We start from the raw sequence: 24,278 nt of genomic DNA, 5'->3' as shown, positions 1-24,278 counted from the left end.
GTTGCATTGTTACCTTTTTGTAGCCTTGTAAACTAATGTTACCAGGAGTGGCTTAAAAAAGGCAATCCTAAACAATACTTCTTCTGTTACATAAGGCACTGGCTCTGTTAACAAATATTTTGTGTCCATGGAATATCTTTGGAAATGAATTTATTTACAATGGCATTTCCAAAAATAAAATAGCTGCAATATATAATTTCTCCTGCTTCTTGCTGCTCACTGCCTGCAGCTGCAGCCTTGCTCTTGATTATACAGAGAAAAGAGGACATAGTTTCATAAGAAATTCAGGAGCTGTTAAGTATGTATGTAAGATGTGAGTTTGTATGCAAATTGTGACAAGGAACTGCATATCTCACTATAAATAGAGGGGTAGAGGATGATCTAATAGGTCTCTTCCATCTCTATTTTTTATGATTCTGTGGAATAATGTGCTGGTTCTTACTTGGTCCTTACTCAGGCAAAACCTTTATTAAAGCCACTGGGGAATTTTGCCAGAGAGAGGACTTTTTTGGATGTGACCCGCTTTTAATAGCAAAGTAAAATCATTGCTCTGCCAAATTATTTAATTTGGATGAGGGAACTGCTGAAAAATGATGCAGCACTACCAACAGACCTGCCCAAGTGAATGGTGGCAAGATGGGTCACTTTCTAATAATGTTTAATATAAACAAAGAAGAATAAATACACTTGCTAATGTTTTGGACTAATGGACTGAGAGTAAGTGTTGTTGGTTTTTTTTTTTTTCCTTTTTGGCTGCTGTCTCTTGTATCTTACTAATAATGGAACTCAATAATGTTTCCTTCATTTCAGTGTTTGCTAGTAGTATTATAAATGCAAATTTAAGCTAAAAATTCTCCCTCTTTCATGGAAGCATATGGTTGGAAGTGTCATCTGGTCCAAGTAAATGGTAATAGCCCTTAAATAATTGCTTTAATTTTAAAGGCCTGCAGTGCTTCATGAACATTTTAAGGGTATAACTGTACATTGTTGTCTGAGAGTTTGCTAGGGACTTCTTTAGGATCAGGATTTAACTCTGCTTGTGTTTCACAGGTGTCTCTGAGGTGCTGTAGTGAGAGATCCCCAAAATGTCTGTTTCACCATACCTGAGCTGTCAGTTGCTATCTGAAAACCCAAAGTGTGCTGCTCATTCTTGTCATCTTTGTGTGGGCTAACACTTTAAAACTTACTACTGCTGTAAGAAATTCTGTTAGCTCAAGTGGCAGAGGTCTGTGCTGTGGATCTAAAGATTCCAGTGTTGCTGACGCAACCAGTGTAGGTGTGACCATGATGCTGCATGATATGTTGGGGTTTTTAAGCTTAATATTCCCCCACCCCCAACAAAAAAGCCTAAGGAATTACAGGGGTGTAGCCGTGTTAGTCTAAGGTCATAGGCAGACGAGGTTCTTTGGGTGAATCTGATATCTTTTATTAGACCAACCTAAATAGTTGGAAAACAATTATTAAGCAAGCTTTCGGGTTCAAAAACCCTTCCTTAGGCTAAGGAAGTTTCTGCAGTTGGTATGTGCTCTTTACCAGGAAGAGGACATACCAACTGCAGAAACTTCCTTAGCCTAAGGAAGGGTTTTTGAACCCAAAAGCTTGCTTAATAATTGTTTTCCAACTATTTAAGTTGGTCTAATAAAAGATATCAGATTCACCCAAAGAACCTTGTCTGCCTAGGGAATTACATACATTTAAACTACCTTATTATTAAGGTTGTGAATTCAAGCACTTGAAAGTTGGTAAAAGCTAGAATTAAGGTTGTCGGTATTGTCTTAATTTACATTTACTCCAGACACAGCATTATGATACAGTCTTAAGGTACATAACTGCTTAGTATTTTTCCCTAGCATACACCCCTGCTTCATTCAATGAATGAGCAGTTATCAAATAACCTTTTTATCCTTTTATAGCCAATGAATCTTAGTGGCCAATGTTTTATTTAATTCCGTAATGTCCAAACCCTCTATTGAATACAACATTATTAGTGTCTTCATGTAATGTTATACAGTGTTTCCATCATAGTATTTGAATGCAGACAGACAACAATTTTATAACAAATTTAAATTTATAGTAGCTTATTGTGGTTGATGCTGAACTGATGCAACTCTTATCTGGCTTCTCCATTATTGGTAGAAGCAGAACTAAACTGTTATAATAATGTATCTCACACAGGGTGGATTTGATTTAAATGACTGTTCAGGAAGCCTCAGTTTAATCATTGTTTTCTAATAAAAGTGCATTCTTGTTTGATATTCTCTATTCATTTAACTTCTTGAAACTTTGCACTTTTAGAGAGAGGGAAGGGCTTGATTCTTGTGTGCACAAACTTGCAGAGAGACGATAGGGATGATGCGTAGGTAATCGGGTCTGTTATCTCTCATCTCCATATACTGCTGTTAACAAGGATGTTATCTCTAGAGAGACAAATCCACAGTTTTGAGAGCTGAAACTAAGCATCACAGAGATGCTTAATGGGATCTTCAAGACTGAACACTGAGTCCCATTGGGTAGAGGGGTGTTCTTTAATTTTTACTAATCTGTAAAGGAGCCTCTGGGATCCCCATAAGATTGGGCTCCTAATATAATCCATGACCTATTGTGACCCATTTATAAAACTCTTCTAAAAAGGTTACATGAATATATTGTCTCAAATAGTATATAATTAGAATTTATAATCTCTGTTCCATGATGATATCTTTGAGCTCTAACATATCTTAAATTATTTTTTAAAAGCATCTTGACAAAAAATACAATTAAAAAAAAAAAAAAGATTTAAATAAAAAAATCCAATTTTAAATTTTTTTTATATCATCGATTTTTATCCACCCTGATCACACACAATGCATTTAATATCAAAGATCTGTTGTGAAGATATGTGGTAGTATTGCCACCACTTTACAGGTGGGATACTGAGACAACAATCTCTCCTTTGCATGCTTAATTTGAGATGCCTACTGCCTGGCTCTTTTTAAGTACAGTACTTCATATTTTTGTAACACTTCATGTGATCAAGTGCAGCTCTAACCAACCTATATCTGCAAACACTAAGTATTTCTGCAAATCTTATTTCAGGTATCTCATTGGGCAACTTAGAGGAATACCTAATTAGTGGCCAGCTGTTCAAAGTTTGGTTTTAAGTGACTTGCTTAGCCTTGGAGAGAAATTTTTGTGCAGAGGCAGAAATAGAATTCAGTTATCTGGGGCACCGTTTAGCTACCCTAAATATGAGACTGTCCTTTTCTTTCTGACTGTTCATGACACTTTCCAAAATCTGCAGCAGATGAAACAGGGCTCCTGCAGATAACATTTTAATTTGTATATAGTCCTGATTTGTTTCCCAAAGTGCTATTCATCCTATAGACCAGATAAGTCTTGGGTCCTGTGGAAAGCATATTGTAATTAAAAACTATACATAAAAATGCAGAGTCACAAGGGTAGGGAGCAAACTTAATATTATATGAGCAACTTTTAAATGTTGCATTTTCTTATTTGAATGCCTGACTTTCCTATGATTCTATGAACAGTGCAAAGTAAGAATGGAAGGGACCTCACAATGTTATGTAGTCCAGCCCCATTTAATGTGTGTTGTGGGTTTTTTGTTTTTTTAACAACATTGTGTGTTTAATCTCCTTCAACTCCATAAAAAATTTAGTTTGAGGAAATGTATATTGAAATGTTATTAAGCCAGACACACAATGTATTGGCTTTAATATCTTAGATGGGACTGGGGAAAGTTTCATTTCCAATTTTAATTTCATTTACTCACCCAGAGTAAGCTAATAGAATTTTGTGGTACTGAAAAATGTGATCAAGGAAAGGGTAGGGAAACAAGTGTAGAAGATGTTCTTGTCTGAATTTGAGCTTATATATATAATACACACACAATCAGACAAACCATTTACTGTTCAGAAGTAATATGGAAGAAGAATGCTTTGAATTAATCACATGCTGTCATTCTTGTGTTTGTGGCCAGGAGGAAGTGTTTGTTGCTGATCTGCGTAACTGAGTCACTGTATAATGATGGGATGTGCTGATGGCTGAAGTAATATTGCCGTCTGCTTTCCTCCTTCATTGTTCATATAAGCTCTTATAAATTCAACTCTTTATCAGAGGCTGTGAATAATAAATAAAGGAGAGCTTGAGGTGGGTGCCTATAAAGTAAGCTGATCTAGATTTTGTTCATCATATACTTGTATTAAAAAGCTCTTGTTTCACTTAATTTTTCTGTAGTTCATAAACTAAGTGAACAAATTTCTTATCTGTCAGTCAGTTCATAACCCAGCTCCCCCTTCCCCACCTTCCAAAAAAAAAGTCAGCTTGGATGTTTTTTGCGGGGTGTTTTTTTTTTTTTTTTTTCCCTTTGGCCTATTATACTAGAGTCTACAACCAAAAGCTAAAAGGGGGTGGTGACCTAGCATTTTTCTTTCTCCATCTTACTTTAGTGCCATTTTAAATCATGCAGGGATGCTAAACTTCTCATGGAAGCTCTAGGGAATTGTTGTTTGGTTGTCTGTTTTGGGGAATTCTTTTAGTTTCCAGTTCGGATTAATTGGATTAGTATTGACACATCTTCTGAGATGGAGAAACAAACTCAAAGCTGTACAGTCATGCACATGCAGTACAAAAAGGAAGATGGAGAAATTCTAATTACTTACCAGATTTACAGAAAGTGTAGACTTTATTAGACTTTTCCCACTTAAACGGTGGGAACAAAACTAATTTTAATTCCCTTAGCTAGCACCTTGCCCATATTTCAAAACTACCAACAAACTAGATTTTAGATTTCTAGACTGATTTGGATTGGGTGAGGGAGGTGTGGAACTTAATTGTAAATGGTTGTTTCTCATAGGTGGCACTTGGTACCTTCTGCAAATCTCTTTTCAGTTGCTGTGATTTGTTTGCTATTAGGCCAAAGGGATCAAAGGAATATATAGCACTGGAAGAGAACTCCGGGTGACCGAGCCCAGTCTCCTGTTATTGCAGGCAACCATGTCATATACTGTTTTTACTTGAATCTAAAATTACCCTGAATTTGAAGATGACCCCCCCCCCCCCCCCCCCCCCGGGCGATAATTAGATTCCATACATGGAAAATTTATAAATTTACTGTAATTTCCCATGTACAGAATTCAGTTATTGGAGGGTTGTCTTTTAATTCATCCCCACTGGCTACTGTGTGGGGGGTGGTCAAGTAACATGCTTCCCTACCACCTCATCCCCCCCCACTGCAGCATCAGTCTTTCCTTCCCTCTGACTCTCCTCCCACTCCTGCCACTACTTCCCAGGCTCTATCCCCATTGTAACCTAGGGCACTGAGCACAGCCCAATCTAGCCCCCATAGCAGCCACGCACACTGTGCACTGCTGCTATGGGGCTGGCCTGAGCCTGTGCTTAGTGACATAGGCTGCAGTGCGGAGCCTGCAGAGATTGCAGTGGAGCAATGGTGGAAGGCAGAGGTGGCAGGGCAGGGGGCAGGCTGCAGCTACAGCCCTGAGCCTAGGTAGGGGCTGGAGCCTGAGCTGCCCCCCCCCCCCCCCCAGCCTACTCAATTCTAAGATAAGGGGTTTCCCCCCATGTTAAATTGTGGGGGGAAAAACTGGTCTTAGAATTGAGTAAATATGATAAATCCTAGGAGTGTACCAATTTTAAAGACTTTCTTGGCTGATACCGATAGCCGATGATTTAACCAACCATATTGGCCAATGCCAATCCGATAACCAATATTTAGTTTTGCATTTATAACACACGCACATATGTCTCTCCTGACTGGTCCAGCCCTTAGTGAAGAAGGCGGTGATCACCTTATTCCCATTCATGTTGCCCCCTCACCCACGGCACCTACCCGCATCTCCGTTCCCTGTGCAGCCCATGCTGCTGTCCTGGGTGGGCAGGGTGAACCCTTGCACAGACAGTGATGCCAGGCACATTTGAAGCTCTAGAGTACACTGTTGCCTCAGTACCAGTTGGCCCTGTGCAGCTGAGCTTCTGCAGCCACCAGTGAGAAGCTGCTTTTACAAAAGCACCAGGTGCTCAGTGAAGCAGCATGTCCCTCATCTGGTGCCTTACCCCACCTGTGTGCAGCCCAATATCTCTGCAACAGCCCCAGTGCTCAGGCCCCTGCTATGTGTGTAGCATTGCCATGGCGGCAGCAGCAGAAGCTGGTAATAGTCCCTTTGAGCGTGGCGCTCTGTGACTGCTTCTTGGTGCCCCCTCCCTCTCCTTTAGCTCACCAGAACCTGTAGTCTGCTGTAGACTTGGGCCAGTGCCGGGGTGTGGGGACCAGACTATGCTCACCAGGGTGCTCTGGGCACACAGCTGTAATTATCGGCTACAGAGACCAAAAAAAGGTGATGGCCGATAACATCATTTCTCCTTTTATTGGTGCCAATCTGATAGGCAACCACTATATCAGTGCACCCTTAGTAAATCCCTTCTGTGACAAATTTAAAAAGGAAGTTTTGGGTTTATGGTTAATAGACCGCAGGACTGGGCATTAAGAAATCTGAGTATTATTCTTAGTTCTGCCATTAGCATCTTCTGTGATCTGGAAGGAGTTGTTTAACCTTCTTGTGTCTCAATTTCTTCCTTTGTAAGTGGGATAATAGATCTTGCAACACACCTCTAAGTCACAAGAGTCTTAGTTAAATGGTTGAAAAGTTCTTGGAGTTCTCAAAGCAAGCATGATACCTAGGTGCAAAGGGGCACTATATTGTCTTAGCCATCCCTCTGAACACTTGAGGACCTGTTCACTGCAAACCTCATACGATTCAAGAGTTAATGCATTGCTGGAGTCTGTATTATATGTTTTAGTCTCTTAGCTGTACATGTATGTGCATACTTATGGGTCTGTCAAGGGATTGATAAGGTAATCTGGTAAAATACAAGAGCAAGAATTTCATGTAAGGAGTGAAAGACACTTTCCCCTTCATCCTAGCTGCTGTGGGCCCCCCCCCACAAATATCTTTGAGATTTGAACAGACCCATTTAAACCTTTGGGAAAGGTTGCTTTAAAAACTGCTTTTCATATTTTTGGAATGTTCTAAAATAAAGCAAAAGCTAACACATTCTTTCACAAATGTCTAGCTGTATACAGACAGAACTGACACTGTCTCTAAGATCTATTTGTAAACTTTGAACTCATGAAAGATGTTTGACTCCTCATCCCTGGAGGCTGAAATGTTCTGTTTATATAAAGGTTATAACCACAGGCAGTGGAAGTGCATAATTCCCCACACAACCCTGCCAGTGTGCCTCATCCCTAAACTAGAGGAACCACCACTAAGGCTGTGGGGGGGGGGCGGGGTCTCACTCTAAATAATCTGTTCCTTCCTTGATTCCCTGAGATTTGCCAGCAAAGATATATAAATTAGTGCTACTTGTGGTGATGCTGATGACCATTATGAAGCTGTTGTTCCCTGTAAGAAACTTGCAAGAGACCACTATACCCTTCTTATGCAGGCCACTTAATAACCATCAAATAATTAAAAACTTTTAGAGAAACATAAGAAATAGGACTGAAAGGGACTTCCTGACTCATTGAGTGCAGTCCTTTGCTGTTACAGACAAACTGGTACATATTCCCTGCATAAACTTATCCAGCACCATTTTAAAACTAGGTAAGTTCCTCCCCTTCCTTATTTGGAGGCTGTTCTAGAAACTCATTCCCCTGTTGATTAGAAACTTTCTTCAGATTTTCAGATTACTATTTTTTTTTCTTCTTTTGTAATCAGTTTATACCCATTTATTCTTGTACCAACATTATCCCTTTATTTACCTGGCTCTCTTTGTTCCTTAAAGCAGATCCATCCAACTTCAAGGGTCAAGGGGTGCCATACCCCATGGACTGCACTGGTGGGGGCTGCAGGACCTGGGCCCTTAACCTTGTCCTGTGCAGATGCCTCTGCCACTGTACTGCGTGACCATGCAGCCCCCGCCCCCCCCCCCCCCCCCAGCTCCTACACTGCTGCTGTCTGTACTGATGCAGGGGGGAGGAGGGTTGCTTCCCCCCACTGCTGTACCATGTGCCCATGAAGCCCTGGAGTTAACCCCCACACTCTACGCCAGCCACACTGCCCTGTCTCTTGAGGCTTAGGCAGGAAAGGGCAGATGGAGGAGAAAAGAGCCCTTGCTGTTGCAGCCTTGTAGTGGAAACAATGGCCAAGGAGACCTGGGCTGTGGATTTAACCCTTTGCAGGCCACCAGACAGCCACCCCTGCCTTAGTTTATTCCCTTCCCCCTACTGATGTATTTATAATTGTTTTCAGCCTTATACTCCTAATTTTTTTTTCACACACATCATGAATGACAGTTAATTGCAAGACTGACCTTGGAGGAAATCCATTGGTAACTTCTTCCTGTCCCCTGGACAGCTCTCCTTAGAACCTTTACCTTTATTCATCTGCAAATTCTTGTACTTATCTCAGGTTTACCAAATGTAAAATGATGTTGATTTTATCCCCCTTTCTGTTTACCTGCAGTAGCAAGTAATGGGTGCTGTAGAGGAAGAGTATAAAAACATGGTATGTGTAAAGGGTTCCATTCCCTGTCTTACTCTCCCAGTAATCAGCAGTCATAGGTTTAGGGGTGTGAGGTTATAGCCTTGATAGACAAATTCGTGTAGGACAGGTCTAATCTGATGATAGTCATGGTACTATGGCACCTAGGGGTGCTTTGATATCCTTTCAGGGGTATCACCCAGTGCAATGCAATGTTAACACTGTTAGGTGTACAAACATGATTCATAAGATAAACACAGATCTGTCAGATAAGAATCCATAATGTTAAAACCATTCTGACTTGTTGTCCTTCTAAGTTTTGTTTTTTTTACAACTGAATTGCTCTATGATTTTTCTGTAGCCAAAAACAGAATGAAAAATAAGAGCTTGCATTTTTTCAAGGGATGCCTTGTTAGATGCAAGGAAACTCTTGTTACACGTACTCAAAGTTGAGAACCACTGGTCTAACCTCTTTTTTAGCCCTGGCTATATTATTGGTCTCCACAACAGTCTGGCAAGTTCCATATCTTAAAAACATAAGAAATACCCTACTAGGTCAGGCCACAGGTCCATCTAGCTCAGTATCCAATATCTCACAATGGCAGAGAGTGGATCCTAAAGGTGGACAGGGTCTAGCCAGACTGCTCTGTTTCTTGCCTCTTTTCCCTTGCAGCCTTCATCATTTAGGGGCCTAGAAAGTCATCATTTGGAACCTGTGGCACCTAGAATTTTGTTTGATACCCAGTAGTGGACCTGTCCTATATGAATTTATGTAGCCCTCTTTGTGAACCTGATTAAATTGTAAGCCTCTACAAGATCTTGTGGCAATGAGTTCTGCATGTTAATTACATGCCATGTAAGCAGGAACTTTCTTTTGTATGTCTTAAGTCTCTCTAATAACAGCATTGCATGTTGCCTAATTTTAGGATTGTAAGAAATGGTAAATCCCTATTTAATTTTTTCCATGCTGTTCATTATTTTATAGACCTCTTTCATATATTGCTGATGTGCTGTTTAAAGCAAAACAGAAACAACACTTCCTTTTGTTAGTTTTAAATCTTTCACCTGCCAATTTAGTTGGATCTTCCCTAGTTTTTTTGAGACTTGGTAAATGATACTTTCCATTTTGCTGGTTCCAAACCATGCATGATTTAACCATGGCATAGGCAACCACTGTATTTGGCACATGGCAAATCAGGTAGGGAACAGATAGCAAAGCAGCAGATAGGGCAGCAAGTAACAGGCAAGAAGCATAGAGCTGAAAGCAGAGCAGTAAATTTGGGGAGAAAGAGTACTGGAGTGATATTCAGGAAAGGTGCATGACTAATTTGTGGCATGCCTGCCAAAAAAATTGGTCCCCAGTGATTTAATAGACCTCAATTCTACCCACTTCAGTTTCCTCTTTTCCAAGCTTAAGAAGACCTAATCTTTTCAGTCTTTCCTCTCTTTTTCAGATGGGATGACCAGAACAGCACATAGTATTCATGGTCTCATGGATTTATATAATGGCATGCTGATGCTTTCTGTTTTATCTTTACTTTTACTGTGGGAATTCCTCACAATATCCTCTACAATAAATACTGATCCAAAGAATTCACTTAGTTTCTCTTCTGTGAGTGCATCTTTTTACAACCTGGTCATCCAATTCTGTCAGACTTCTTGCTTCTGATGTATTTAGAAGAGGAAAAGCAGTATTCTCAGTGGGACTTTAAGAATTGTACTGCTTTGGGGATGCTCTACCACTTTCACACCTAACCGTTGATCAGATTTTTGTCTAAAGCAGCGGTGCTCAACCTATGGTACATGGATCAGATCTAGCCTGTAGCACGAAGGATCAGTGGCTAACGGCTCAGTTTGGCACATCCCTTTCCCTCCCTGCACAGCGTTCCTGATCCCCTTTGTAGGCTTCCCTACTCTCTCCTTCTCCTACCCCCTATAGCAGGCACTGTTTACTTACTACCTCTCCTTTCCCCTGTGGCAGGTGCTGTTTACCAAAGGAAAGCCCTCTCTCTCTCTCTCTCGTTCTCTCCCACCTCTGACCTTAATAGCCCCCTTTTGCACTCCTATTCTCCCTTCCCCCACTTCCATACAGGAGGGGAGTGGTGGTCCATGGTACAGCCTGGTTGCAAGCACCTGGGATTCTCCTAAAATGGGGAAAAACTTTGGCTCATCAAGTGAGACACAATCCTGTTGGAACTCTGGTGAAAAATAATGACTATTTAGTACAGACTTTCTGTTCTACAGACATGCATAGCTCATTCCTTTTGGAAAAAAGGTAATAAGCCTTGTGATCCTTGAAGCTATCTTTGAATGTATCAAAGGATATGTACATATAATCTTTCACTTCTTCCCCTTTCTCACTGTTCCTACAATAACAAGGAAAAAGCATATGAAGAGAATCTCCTAATGGCCAAAAATTTATTTAGGAATCAAAGCTACCAAATTTACCCTTACCACAGCTGAGTGTGAATTGTCTTAATTTTGCTAGCTTTCTAAAGCACACTTTCAAAAGGTAGTTTAAAGGCTAGCAACACAAATCTCCCTATTTCCTCCCTTTTGAGGTACCATCACTCCTCATGTCTTTTCTTCAGTGATGGAAAAAAGTCTAATTTTGTAAAAACTTTATTTCCAACGTTTATATTTTAAACTATGCCATGTGATATAACGCTTTTAACCCATGGTATAGGTGTTAATTCTGGAGTCCCTGTTACTTATTAACGGCATTTAGACAAATATATCATAAACTATTCTTAAACCTTTGGGATGAGGTAAGGTAGTTAGTGAGAGGTCCCCTTCTTTCTCAGTATGTGAATGTTGCTGAGCATGCCCATTTGGGGCATACTGATGACTGACTAACCACAGAAATGACTGACTAACCACAGAAATAAGAATTTAGCTTGAACTGATCCCTAAAGAAGCTTGAAAATAGGAAACTCAGACTTAAACTTTTAGAACTAGTGTGCAAATATTTCTCTAGAACTAGCCTTGCAATATGAGTTATTTGCAATAAGAGATATTTTAAATAAGAAACCTGCCACTGAAACCATGTTTTTCAAAAAGCAACTCTTACATTTGTATCACAAATAACTTGCAAAAGAAAAGGTATCTGTAAAAGTGCTCCAAGACATTCCATTAAAAAAAAAAAAAAAAAATTAGGATAGGACTTGTCTCATTCTGTAAACTTCATGTATTTTTGGTGTTTTATATAAATAGTAGTAATATAAATGATTCCTTTGTAAGAACCCCTAAGGGGAAAATGGTGGCTGTGGCACAGAGTGCTACAATAGTACTAATAATATTACAGGGGGAGAAATGTATTTGGTAAGTCCATTTAGATTTTTATGAGGTAAGGTCTATGTTTATAACATTCAACAATTATCTATATATTGTAATTTCTTTATACTCTCCTTTTCAGCAGATCATAAGTTTATTTGAGAAGTATATTGTATAACAAAAATTATATGGACATTAGAATAATTTTTCTTTGGTTAATTTACTACTTAAATGTTTGCATCTTCATTCTTTCCATGTTTTTCAACATGGGATCTTGTCCAGCCTAGTGCTGTATGTCCCTTTTGGTAAAGAGATCCAGGCTGATCCCGTGCCTGCTCAAATCAGTGGACTCTTTTTGTTGACTACAATAAGCTTTTGTATCAAATCCTTAGGACATGTTTACTCTATCCGAAGAGTGTGCTAAGGAGTGCTGGAGTGAAGCATGCTATGCCTATTCTGTGTGTTTTTTCTGTTCTTGCTGTAAGAGGGGTAGGGTTGTGATATCTTAATTTTTGAGGTGAATTTGATGTCTTTTCAAGGATGTACTTTAGTCTATATTGCAGGGAATTCTATAGTTTGTATGAGAAAATAAGGGAGTTTGGGTTGGGTATCTGTGGTGACCTCTCAAGATTAGGTTTCCTTCCTCTGCTTGTCTTCCTTTCTCTTAAGATTATGCTTACAATACTTGTTATACAGTTATATTGGATTTAATCCATGTTTCAGAGTTTATGATAGTTATATTTAGAGGCCAGGAAGATGTTTACTGCCTTGAATGCATAACTTTGGTTTCTGTTTCTTCCCCCTTGCTTCCTGTGAAGAGTTGGAGATTGGCAGCAAGTAGAGGCAGGAGACTAGACAAATTGCACTGCTGCTTGTAGTGATATTGAGGAAATTCTCAGGCACCAGGCTAGTGGATCAGGGTCACATGCTCTCAGTTAAACTGCTTGCTAGAAAATATTTTCTCCCAGGTTGTATTGGTATGTCATTGCCTTTCTCTGTAGCATGGGGTCTAGTCCATTTTCCTAGCATTATCTGAGTATAATTTACTTAACAAATTCCCAGGGCATTTGCTGCACCTGTGGCTTTTCCTATTTTCTTTCTCCAACATGTTATAGTTTTTGGGGGTCCTTTTTTTACTAAAGTTCCTAAACGTGTTAGAGGATTTTTTTTAGCTTTGTTTGGGGGTGGAGGGGAGAGCAGATGTTCTTGTGGACCCTTTTGGACTGAACATTTGTTTTGACTCAACTTAAGCATTTGGAACCCAGAGTCCCCTATGTCTCTCATTACCATACTGTAGATCAAATCTTTTACATAGATTACACTGCATTTTGGTAGTAATTGCAAACAAAACTTTAAGTTGACTTATTTCTTCTTTGGTTTTAAGGCAATCCTCAGCTATACTGGAAGAAGAAATTCAAGTGAAGGAAAAGAAACATGCCTTTGTTTAGTAAATCACACAAAAATCCTGCTGAGATAGTGAAAACTTTGAAAGAGAACATGGCCATCTTGGAAAAGCAAGAAAAAAAGACCGACAAGGTACGAGGTAATCTTTTACAAGACCAATGAAAAGGCATTTAAATGTACTAGAGAATAATAATATAAAGAGTGAAACTACAGTGTACATCACAGACCTGACTCTTCAAATATAAGGACTCATTAGTACTTTTATGATTAACTTTACGCATGAGTAGTTCCACTGAAGTTACTAACTTCACATGAGTGAAGCTGAATCAAATTTTGAGAAAAATCTAAAATCTTTCTAGATCAAAGAGGCTAGTACCAAAACATAATTTGTTTAAATTGTACAAGCAGATATCAAAATATCAGGGAACCAAATTTTAAATATACTTTTTAAGGATTACTTCTTTCCAGCTGACAAACAAGACAACAAAATTTATATATAATTCATATAATTGTTGTGCCACATGTAAAAAAAAAAAACAAAAAAAAAAAAACAAAAAACCCCAATTACTTAAAAAAATGTATTTATGTTGAGTGTCCTTACTAGCCTAACTAATTGGGACATGCAGTGCAGAAATCCAAATTTTAATATTTTTTGCTTTGGAGTTCTTTCAGTTCTGCAGTGGTTGAACTGTGGTTCTTGGGGTCTCTCACGTGGACCCCACTGGTAAGTAAATTAGAGGGAATCTGGCTTTTTATGAGAACCAATAATTGATGATTTTTCTACTTTGTAAAATTTGAATTTCCAGAATATCTTTTCCTAGCAAGATAAAAGGATTACAGATATAAAAGATTTCAATTGATCTATTGGGATAAAAATAACTTTCAAATTTGAAAAATGGCATTCATTTTATGGTTGATTATAACTGAACATTAACAGGTTACTTTGAATATCAAAAATCCTAATCTAGTTAATTAAATAACACGTCACTTAATTCCTAGTCTTGTCCATTCGGTATTGACTCTCACAAAAATGGGCCTGTTTAGAAAAGTACTTAACAAAGCATTTAAAGATGTGCTTAAATTGAAGTCTTGTACAGTACTAAGATCAGGGACTCCAGAGCAGGCAGTAATAAGAAATTATATTTAATCACTCAGTGATATCCCTCAGTTGAAAGAGTTGCACTCCATTGCTCTGAAGCAAGTCCCACCCATTAAGGAAAAAGGCCAGACAAAGGATCCTTGAGGTTGGGGAAGCAGGTCACAATGTGGAGATCCTTAGGGCTCCAGTGAATGTTTATAAGAACCTGAGAGGATAAAGTGCCTCTCAGACAGAGAGAGAGAGAGAGAAATAAAACCCCCAAAACAGTAACATAAAAACCTGTCCATGTTCTTGCATATTTCAAACCTTGGAGTGCTTAGTGCATCTGCACTTATTCCATATTTTGCCATTGTGTATATATATTTGAATGTTTGCTAAGAGAGAGGGTTCAGGTCACTGAAGTTTCCATCAGTTTTGCTGAACTGAGAAGGCTTGAAAACCAGTTATTACCTTACTGAAAAATTCATTTAAAAATGCCACATCTTTCATTTCTATTAATATAGCTGAAGTACTTTCTTCATTTTGTTTTTGATTAAGGCTGCACAGCAAAGGGTAATTCTGTTTCATGGAGGATTTCAATATCTGGTTTAACTCCATTTTTGGAATGAAGACTGAATATTTAGCATTCTCTACAAAAGGGAGTAGGGTCCCGACTACAGAACAGTCGGCTTGGAGCCACAGGTCTTGGAAGCCCTGGAGTCGCCAGACAGACCTACCTAATGAGCTTTTCCAGAGTTGTGGATCTTAGGAGCTTAGGCTCAGAGCTGCAAATTCAGGAGACTAGAATCTAGGGCTTCCAGAGTGAGATAATGCGGGGTCAGAACCTGGACAAGTGAGCAGCAGAGGGGTTCTTAGCTCATTAGACAGGCTGCTACTGAGGAAATGGCTAGATAAGCTGTCAGGAAACTGTGGCAGATGGGAACTTTATTGGAGCCCTTTCTATGTTCTGTTACAATTGCAACAAAATTGAATTGTCCATATGAATCATTTTTATTTAAATGAATCACCATTCCCTGATTGGGGAAAAATGTTATGTTAGAGAGTTCCTGACCACTTTCAAAACACACTTTTTTTCAAATGGATAAAAACCATTTCCTTCCATGGCTAAACATATAGTATTGCTCCTAAGCACAATCCATTCCAAATAGAATTAGCTTAAGTCCTAAGAACCTATCCCATAGTAACTTAGTTATACCTGTCTGATGACTAAGGTGATGTGTAGCTGGAAATGCAGGTTTGTGATAGTTGAAAGCTGCTGATATGTGCCTAATAACTAGTTAAGCTGTTGCATTTTTTTCTGTTAAAAATCCAGAGGAGAACTTGTTTTTCATTTTTGTTCTTGTCTTGATGAAACACAGCTTTAAAGCAATAGTACCAAGCACAGCTGAGATGGTAAAGGGAGAAATGAGGGATTATTTGAAATATAAGACATTTCATTAAAACACTTGCAGCAAAGAACATCCGTACAACATAAGCACAACTTGCAACTAGCCCCAAAATTATTCATACAAAGCTGCATTCCAAGTGAGATCTTGGTGATTAGTTGTAAATCATTTTGCATTTTCACAAAAAAGTATCCCTGCTTTATTTAATAGAAAACAGAAATGCTGATTGTAAAAGAAATTGCAAAACTTTGCAAGACTTATTTCTCTGTGAAATATATACACATGAGATATAGATATCTTGTGTGTATATGAAACTAAGAGGGTAGGTGTATGTATGTATGTACTCTTAGTTGCATGTATCATTATTCATCTTACATTTAACTTTTTTCACTGTACTAAGGTTAATTGACTTCAGTGGCATTCCAACCACTTGGACCAAGACCAAATTTGATGAGATTAATCCATATACTTTAGCTGGTTCCTGCTTCTGATGTCACTGTGGAGTGCTTTTTCCTCTGCTTACATTTCACATTTGTTTCAAAGAAGGTGTTGCACTGATAGGAAGGTTAACATAACAATGAGAGGATTAAGGGGGGTAAACCTTCAGATCTGGAGAAGTTTAAATTAATCTTCCCTTATTTATCAAGTAGTGTTTGAAATGAACAGAGCCTCCTTAAAGCATGCAATTTATCTTGATGGATTTCTGTTCACAAACTTTCATATAATGAGGAGCAACTCTATTCTCTATTATATAAATACATGTTACATAAAATTAATCCTGCACATGGGGGACTGCATTCACCCCTCATTTAATTCCAGAACATATACTATCTATTAACCAGAAGAGCAGGAAGACGATTAAACAAATTAGGAATTAAACTTGATGTAATTATACATCCAGTGAAAGACAAAAGATTGGGCACAGTGGCAACTTAGAGACTAACTGGTTCAGAGAAGAGTGAACTTTCACAGGCAAACAGCTTACTTTGTCATCGGATACTGAAGTAGGCTGTTGCCATTGAAAGCTCATGCTTCTTTGAACCAATTAGCCTCTAAAGTGTCACCCTGCACTGTCTTCTGCCAGACTTCAGACTGACACAGCTTACCAACTCTGTGATCAGGTCAAATTGGACTTGCTTATTTTTAAAGTGGCCTATGAATAGCTATAGCAGAAAGAACTCAGAGGTATGCAGGTTTGACATGTTGGATTTTTTTGTATGCTTTCACACTGCTTTTGGTTTTTCTTTGAATTTTTTTCAAATTGGATCAACTTTGCTTTGATTTTTGGAGTCCAAATTGCCAAGTTTTGCAACATTTAAAACCTTGTCAAAGTGAAAAACCTTTGCTTGGGCCACACTGCTGCAAAAACAGATATCCCTATGCATCCCACCTTCACCTGCTGCAAATGCTAGTGCTAAGACAAAGTTTTGAAAGATGGGGAGTCTAGTGGATGGGAGGTGCACTTGTTAAACAAAACAAGCAGGAACTTGTAACATGACAGATGTTAGTCACGTTACTAAATGCACTCAAATACTATGGTAATGAATGTGACATAATTTCCTCTATTCTGCATTGGTTTTTATGTCTCAACCCAGCCTGGAACAAAGGGGATGGCATCCTGTCTCCCTAATGATCTCACAAGTAACCACAGAGCTCTGTTAGCAGAAGGAATTAATTCTACGCACCAGTCAGCATTGAAGCATGAGCAGTGTGTAAACACCACGCTAGCATTCTTGCCCATCCCTGGAAGGGTGGAGATCTAATGACTCAGATGCCCCTTCCCCCTGTTACAGCTATAAGTTTGGTAGCATTTTTCTGACTCAGCCCTGTAAGCACATCCATCATATTCCACATGGTTTTCATGCAGAATTATAAACTGATCCATGGCCAATTGAAACTTGGCTCCGGTTCCTTTCATGCTTGGCTTGGATGCTCCGAAAGCCTTGAAGAATTTGATAAAGCTGACCTCAGTTTCAGGTTTGCAATGACTCCTGCAACCACACAAGTTTAAAAACTGATTCAGAGTTATATTATGAATGTTTTACTGGCAAGTGTCATAATTAAATGTAAGGTTACAGAGGGCTCACCCTTATTTTGTTTTCTCCTAGAGACTTTTTCAGTGGTCAGAAACCAAGTAAAATGCTAGAGACTATAGGGAGGCTGTTAGGAAGGCTAAGGCAGAGACAAAACTGGGACTAGCGACCTGGATCAAAAATAACAAGAAGTCCTTTCTTAAATACATAGGGAGTAAAAAGAAGGCACTGGCTAACGTGGGGCCCCTGCAGGACATGCGTGGAGATCTGGTGGTAGCTTCAGATGATAAAGCTGACCTCTTTAACAAACTCTTTGCCTTCATTTTTCTGAGCAGGGACTGGGATATTTCCCCCCCCCCCCCCCCCCCCCCCCCCCGGGATTTCAGATGGACCCAAGAGAGGCACAGCCAGGCCCAGGGTTAGTGAGGACCTAGTCAGGGAACTTCTGGTGGGATTGGATGTGTTCAAATCAGCAGGTCCAGATGATCTCTACCCCAGGGTGATGAGGGAATTGGCTGAGGTCACTGTGGGACCCCTGGCACAGCTTTATGAGCACTCATGGTGCTTTGGTGAGGTGCCAGAGGACTGGAAAAGGGCCAGCGTGGTCCACATTTTCAAAAAAGGAAGGAAGAAGGACCCAGGAAACTATCAGCCCGTTAGTCTTACCTCGGTCCTGGGGAAGCACTTTGAGAAAATTATCCAGGAACACATCTGTGAGGGACCAGCAGGGGAGATTATGTTTAGGGGCAAACAACATGGGTTCATTAGGGGAAGGTCCTCTCAGACCAACCTGATTGCCTTCTTTGACCAGGTCACAAAATCCTTGGATGCAGGTGTCATAGTGGACATAGTCTCTCTGGATTTTAGGAAGGCTTTCAACACTCTCTCACCCCGTTCTCATTAAAAAATTAGGCGACTGTGGTGTCAATGCCTACACAATCAGATAGGTTGCAAGTTGGCTGGAGGGCCACGCCCAGAGAGTGGTGGTGGATGAATCATTTTTGACCTGGAGAGATGCGGGCAGTGGGGTTCCCCAGGGCTCGGTCCTTGGGCCCGCACTGTTCAGCATCTTCATCAGCGACTTGGACGAGGGGGTGAAAAGCACCTTGTTCAAATTCGTGGATGACACTAAGATGCGGGGGGAAGTGGGCATGCTGGAGGAGAGGGACAGGCTGCAATTAGATCTAGACAGGCTACAGGGATGGGCGGATGAGAATAGGATGGGTTTCAGCAGTGACAAGTGCAAGGTACTGCACCTAGGGAGGAAGAGCCAGCAGCATACCTACAGGCTGGGAAACCCCCTTCTCATCAGCACAGAGGCAGAAAAGGATCTTGGAGTCACTATTGATTCCAAGATGAATATGGGCTGCCAATGTAAGGATGCAGTCAGTAAGGCTAACCGCACCTTGTCATGGATCCATAGATACATCATGAGCAGGCCCAAGGAGGTGATCCTCCCCCTCTATGCGACATTGGTCAGGCCGCAGTTAGAGTACTGTGTCCATTTCTGGGTGCCGCACTTCAGGAGGGATGTGGACAACACTGAGAGGGTCCAAAGGAGGGCCACTCGCATGATAAGCGGACAGCAGGGCAGGCCCTATGAGGAGAAGCTATGGGACCTGAACCTGTTCGGCCTCTACAAGAGAAGTCTGAGAGGGGATCTGGTGACTGTCTCTAAACTTACCAAGGGGGACTATCAGGGAACAGGAGTGACACTGTTCCCCTGAGCACTACCAGGAGCAACTAGGAATAACGGCCATAAGCTGACTGAGAGTAGGTTCAGGCTAGACATCAGGAAGCACTACTTCACAGTCAGGGCAGCTAGGATCTGGAACCAACTCCAAGGGAAGTGGTGCTCGCTCCTACCCTGGGGGTCTTCAAGAAAAGGCTAGACTATCACCTAGCCGGGGTCATTTGACCCCAGCATTCTTGCTTGCCCATGGCAGGGGGTCAGACTTGATGAACTGCTCAGGTCCCTTCCAACCCTACCAACTATGGAAATGTTACCTAATAGGTAAAACTTGTTCAGGTAGGTCAAGGCTATCCAACTGTAGGCCCACTGGCTGCCTGTGTACTCTTGGACTGGACTCCCAGTCCATGTGCTGTTCCCCTCTTCCATCTCTTTTTGCTGCTGCTAAAGTCTCTGGGTTTCTCTTTCCTTTTTCAGCTCCTGCCTGCTCCTGCCCCTGGGGGTGGAGTGGATCAGCATGGCTCAAGGGACCCAGGGACCTTGTATGCTGTGGAAGTGCCAGTGGGGTGCAATAGAAGTTACCTGAGGTGAAGTGAAGTAGGGGGTCCATGTGGCACAGTGTAGCAGAGAATTGCCTGAAGTGCAGTGTAGCAGGGAGTCTCTGCAGTATAGTGGAGGGCATACAGCTTGGCATGGTGCAGTGTGTGGTTCATACATCACATGGCCCAGGGAGCATGTGGTCTTCATGGCATGTTAGTGAAAGCCCTATAGTACCCAGCCACTCAGGGTGAAGTTTTATGTTACACTTAGACCATACTAAATTGGTGGGATGTTAAATGGTGTTAACTGTGAACAGTTGTGTCTTAAATGTTAAAACCATTTCCTACCTGCACAGATCTGATGTACCACCAGAGGGCTGATGAATAAAGTCATAGCTAAGAACCAGGGCACCTGAGCTTTCTTCCTGCTTGGGGGGGGGGGGAATCTGGGAGTGCATCCTGGGATGCTGGAGGACTGCGAATTGCTTGTTTTATCTCTGTGAAAGAGACTGAAATTACCCTAATATGAGGTAGGTAGCATGGCCCAGAGTTAACCCTCACCTGAAGTGGTGTAACTTTGAGACTCACTTAGCATGAGTTAATGAGTTTTAACGTATGGATGCTCACATTTTAAATGCCCTTAATATGGTCTAAGTGTAATGTGTAACTTCACTCTGAGGTAGGTCATTATGGCACAGCTTCATATTTTACCTCCAAGTAATATATTAGAAGTTCCCGACTGTTAGCATCTGGAGACCAATATTTTAGCAGCATTTCAGTAATTCCAGAGTAAATGCACAGTGACAGGTATCAAAGGTTGTGCTACATAAAAAAATTTATCTTTTTTTTTTATAAATACTTTGTTCTAGAAATGTTCTAAAAGTGCAGACTGAAATTTACTGTTAAATGCTGCTCTCTAAGTTCTTGTGAACAGCTGAGAATTCTTAGTCTGATAAGCAGATATAAAATATGAAAATGCCCCACAGGGACCTTTAATTGCATTAAAAATCAAAATGGCAGGAGTAGCAATATGCATTCAAATAACTCTTTTTATCTGGTTTTACTGGTTGGGTGCAAAAACTGAATGAAGTTTCTGAGGTAAAATAAAAATAAGAACAAGCCATCCTAATATGCAGAGTATAGATGCATACATGTAGGTTGGAGGCTGCTGCTGTTACTGCTTTTTCATTTGTCCTGTCACCATGTTCAGATGTGAGCCCCAAAATGGCTTTGCTGTTGCTCAATCTGTCACCTTGGTAGGGACCTACTTAACTCACAGTGAGACAAAGCCATTTTTTGTGGCTTTATCCCAACACAAAGAGCCCATTTCACAGTTGCCCTGCCCCTCAGTACTGATTGGCAGAGGCCATGCCCTTCTGTGCTGATTGGTGCAGAGGCCCCAGAGAGGGGTGAGGGAGTGGCTGCCATCTTGACTACTGGCTACTCTTCTTTGAGCCCCACCCCTCAGTGCTGATTAAGGAGGTGACCGGAGGGAAGAGGGGCAGCCACCATCTTGTCTGTTGCTCTCTTTGTGATGCCCTGCTAGCTGGCACCCTGATGGCATTTAAAGTTTGTTTTAAAGTTAGCACAAGGCTATAAAAGTCAAGAACTCAATTTGTAGTTTTGTTTTTTTTTTACTAACGTACAAAGCCCATTACTGATATGCCATAGGGCTTTGTAAATAGCTGTTCGTATTCAGTTATATTCCTTCACCAAAGGGGCTACTTTGGGTGTGTTTTCTTCCATAGACAAGCAAGAAATGTTTTATAACGGGCAGCTTTGGCCTCTGTGGGTGTACAAAAACATATCTAATGTATTTATAGAAAAAACTCAATCTCCTGAGTGAACAGCAGATTAAACAGATGTGTCATTTTAACCTTCTGCATATTGCTTTCTGAATTGCGTCCATAAGCGAGGATGTATTTGTAAAAACAGAAAACTCCCCTTTAATTTTATTCATAGAATCTTAGTAGTGAGTTATAAAAAGACCTTTTGAATCTTCCAGCATATGCAAGCTGTAAGCTTTTGATATCAAGATGTATTCAGTATTAAACTGATCTTAGCTAAAAGGTCAACATGATGATAAACTGACTTTATTTTAGCTATATTTATACTAAAAATGTGAGTGCAAATGTTTAACCACCAGGTGATAGTGGTTGGCAACTCCTTCATGTGGGACATAGAGGCATCCATCTGCTGCCCTGATCTTTTGGTTTGGGAGGCTTGCTGCTTGTCAGGACCCCATATCTGAGACATCACAGAAAGGTTGCTGAGACTCATCCCTTTCACTACTGTCCCATACTGCTTATCCATGTGGGCACTAATGATACTGCCAGGGACAACTGTAAGCAGATCAAAAGAAGACTGTGGTTCTCAATGTAATAGTGAAGGGAACGGGGGCCCAGGTGATATTGTCATTAATCCTTACAATCAAGGGTGAAGGTCTAAGTAGGAGCAGATGCATTCTGGAGATCAGTGTGTGCCTGTGTACATAGTGTCACTAGCAGGGCTTTGATGACTTCAACTCTGGGGAGATGTTCCAAGAAGGACTAATTAGAAGAGATGGGATTCACTTAACAGAGAGAGAGTGTCTTTATATAAATGTTTGTTTTAAGCAGTTCTCAGGGAGAAATTAGGGCAATCGGCTACATGAAATATTTATATACTAAAGTGAGTACATAGGGAATAGAAGAATTGGAGATCCTAGTACTGTAGTAGAATTATGATGGTATTGGTATTATGGAGATGTTATGGGGTAGTTTGCATGACTAAAGTACTGTTATGGGTGGGTATAAGTTGTTCAGGAGGGGAGGAAAAAAGGAGGAGGTTTTGCCCTATATATGAAGGAGATGTATGCATGTTCTGAGAAACAGTATAAAATGGGAGGTAGGCCTGTTGAAAGCCTCTGGGTAAAGGTCAGAGGGGAAAACAGCAAGGGGGATGTCATAGTTGATATCTGCTATATGCCACCAAACCAGGAGGAAAAAGTGTACAAGGCCTTCTTTAAATAACCAATGTGAGTTGGTTCTCATGGAGGACTTTATGTAATAATATCTGCTGGTTGGGAAAGAGCAGTGCACAGGCAGCAGATTCTTGGAGTGTGTTGGGCATAACTCTTTGTACATGTTGTAGAGGGGCCAAAAAGGGGGGAAAGTTAATTTTGACTTGCTGCTCACAATAGGGAGGGATTGGTTGGGAATGTAAAGATGGAAAGTAACTTGGGTGACATTGACCATGAAATGATACACTTCAGGATTCCTGAGGGAAGGGAGGAAGGGGAGAATAAAAACACTGGGTTTCAGAAAAACAGACTAATGCATTCAGGGAACTTGTGAGCAGGATCCCCTGGAAGGCAGTCTGAGGGGGAAAAGGAGTCCGGGAGAACTGGCTGTACTTTTTAAGGAGGTTGTATTACGGGTTCAGGAACAAGCTAACTTGCTGTGATGGAAGAATGTGAAGTACAAGAGGAGACTGGCTTGGCTAGACACTGATCTCAGTGAGTTGAAACTCAAAAACAGGAATTGCACAAACAGTTAAAACTTGGTCATATTACTAGGGAAGCATAAAAGAATATTACATGAACATGCAGGGGGAAAAATCAGGAAGGCCCAGACATGATTTGAGATGCAACCAGCAAGGGATGTAAAAGGCAATAAAAAGGGATTCTAGAAGTATGTCAAGAGTAAGAAGATCCAAGAAAATGTAGGTCCTTTACAAAATGCAGAAGGCAGTCTAGTTCCAGATGATGCAGAGAAGGCTGAAGTATTGAATGTCTTTTTTTACTTCAGTCTTCACAAATAAAGGCAGCTACCAGAAGACAAGCAGAGTTGGCAGTAAAGAAAGGGAAGGAGCTAAACAGCTTAGTGTACAGAGAAAACAGGTTACAGATCACTTAAAGAAGTTAGATGTGTCCAAGTTGGTAGGACCAGATGGGGAACACCTAGGGTACTGAAGACATTGGCTGAGGTGATTTCAGAGCAATTGACTGTCTTCTCTGAGAAGGTCAGCTGAGGTCCCAGATGATTGGGAAAAGGCAAATATATTGCCCATCTTTAAGAAAGGAAGGAAAGAAAAAAGATTTGGGGAATTATAGACCATTTAGTCTGACCTCGATACCTGGAAAGATCATAGAGCAGGTCCTCAAGGAATGCATGTCAGAGCACTCAGATGAGAACAAGTTGACTGGGAACAGCCAACATGGATTCACCAAGAGCAAAACAGGCCTAACAAACTTAATTTCCTTCTATGATAAGGTGACAGGCTGTGTGGATGTGGGGAAGCAGTAGATATGATGCATCTTGATTTTTAGCAAGGCTTTTGATACCATCTCCCAGAGCATTTTCTTTAACAAGTTAAG

General features: G+C 40.6%; 1 protein-coding gene across 11 annotated transcripts in view; it reads left to right on the top strand.

The window, feature by feature from the left end:
- CAB39L (calcium binding protein 39 like) overlaps positions 1-24,278 on the top strand; it is a 114,620-nt gene that overhangs the window by 26,002 nt on the left and 64,340 nt on the right. For 9 of the 11 annotated variants that reach the window (XM_014608375.3, XM_014608376.3, XM_019500432.2 and 6 more), the window contains one exon: positions 13,156-13,307. In XM_014608375.3, coding sequence (XP_014463861.1) covers positions 13,206-13,307 — 102 coding nt within the window. In that variant the 5' untranslated portion in view covers positions 13,156-13,205. Of the gene's footprint in view, positions 1-3,976; positions 4,147-13,155; positions 13,315-24,278 lie in introns of those variants that run through there. The other 2 variants (XM_019500434.2, XM_019500436.2) reach the window with 2 other exon arrangements.

Source organism: Alligator mississippiensis, chromosome 1, assembly GCF_030867095.1.
Source record: "Alligator mississippiensis isolate rAllMis1 chromosome 1, rAllMis1, whole genome shotgun sequence".
Classification (NCBI taxonomy): Eukaryota; Metazoa; Chordata; order Crocodylia; family Alligatoridae; genus Alligator; species Alligator mississippiensis.
This window is presented reverse-complemented; position numbering and strand designations above follow the sequence as displayed.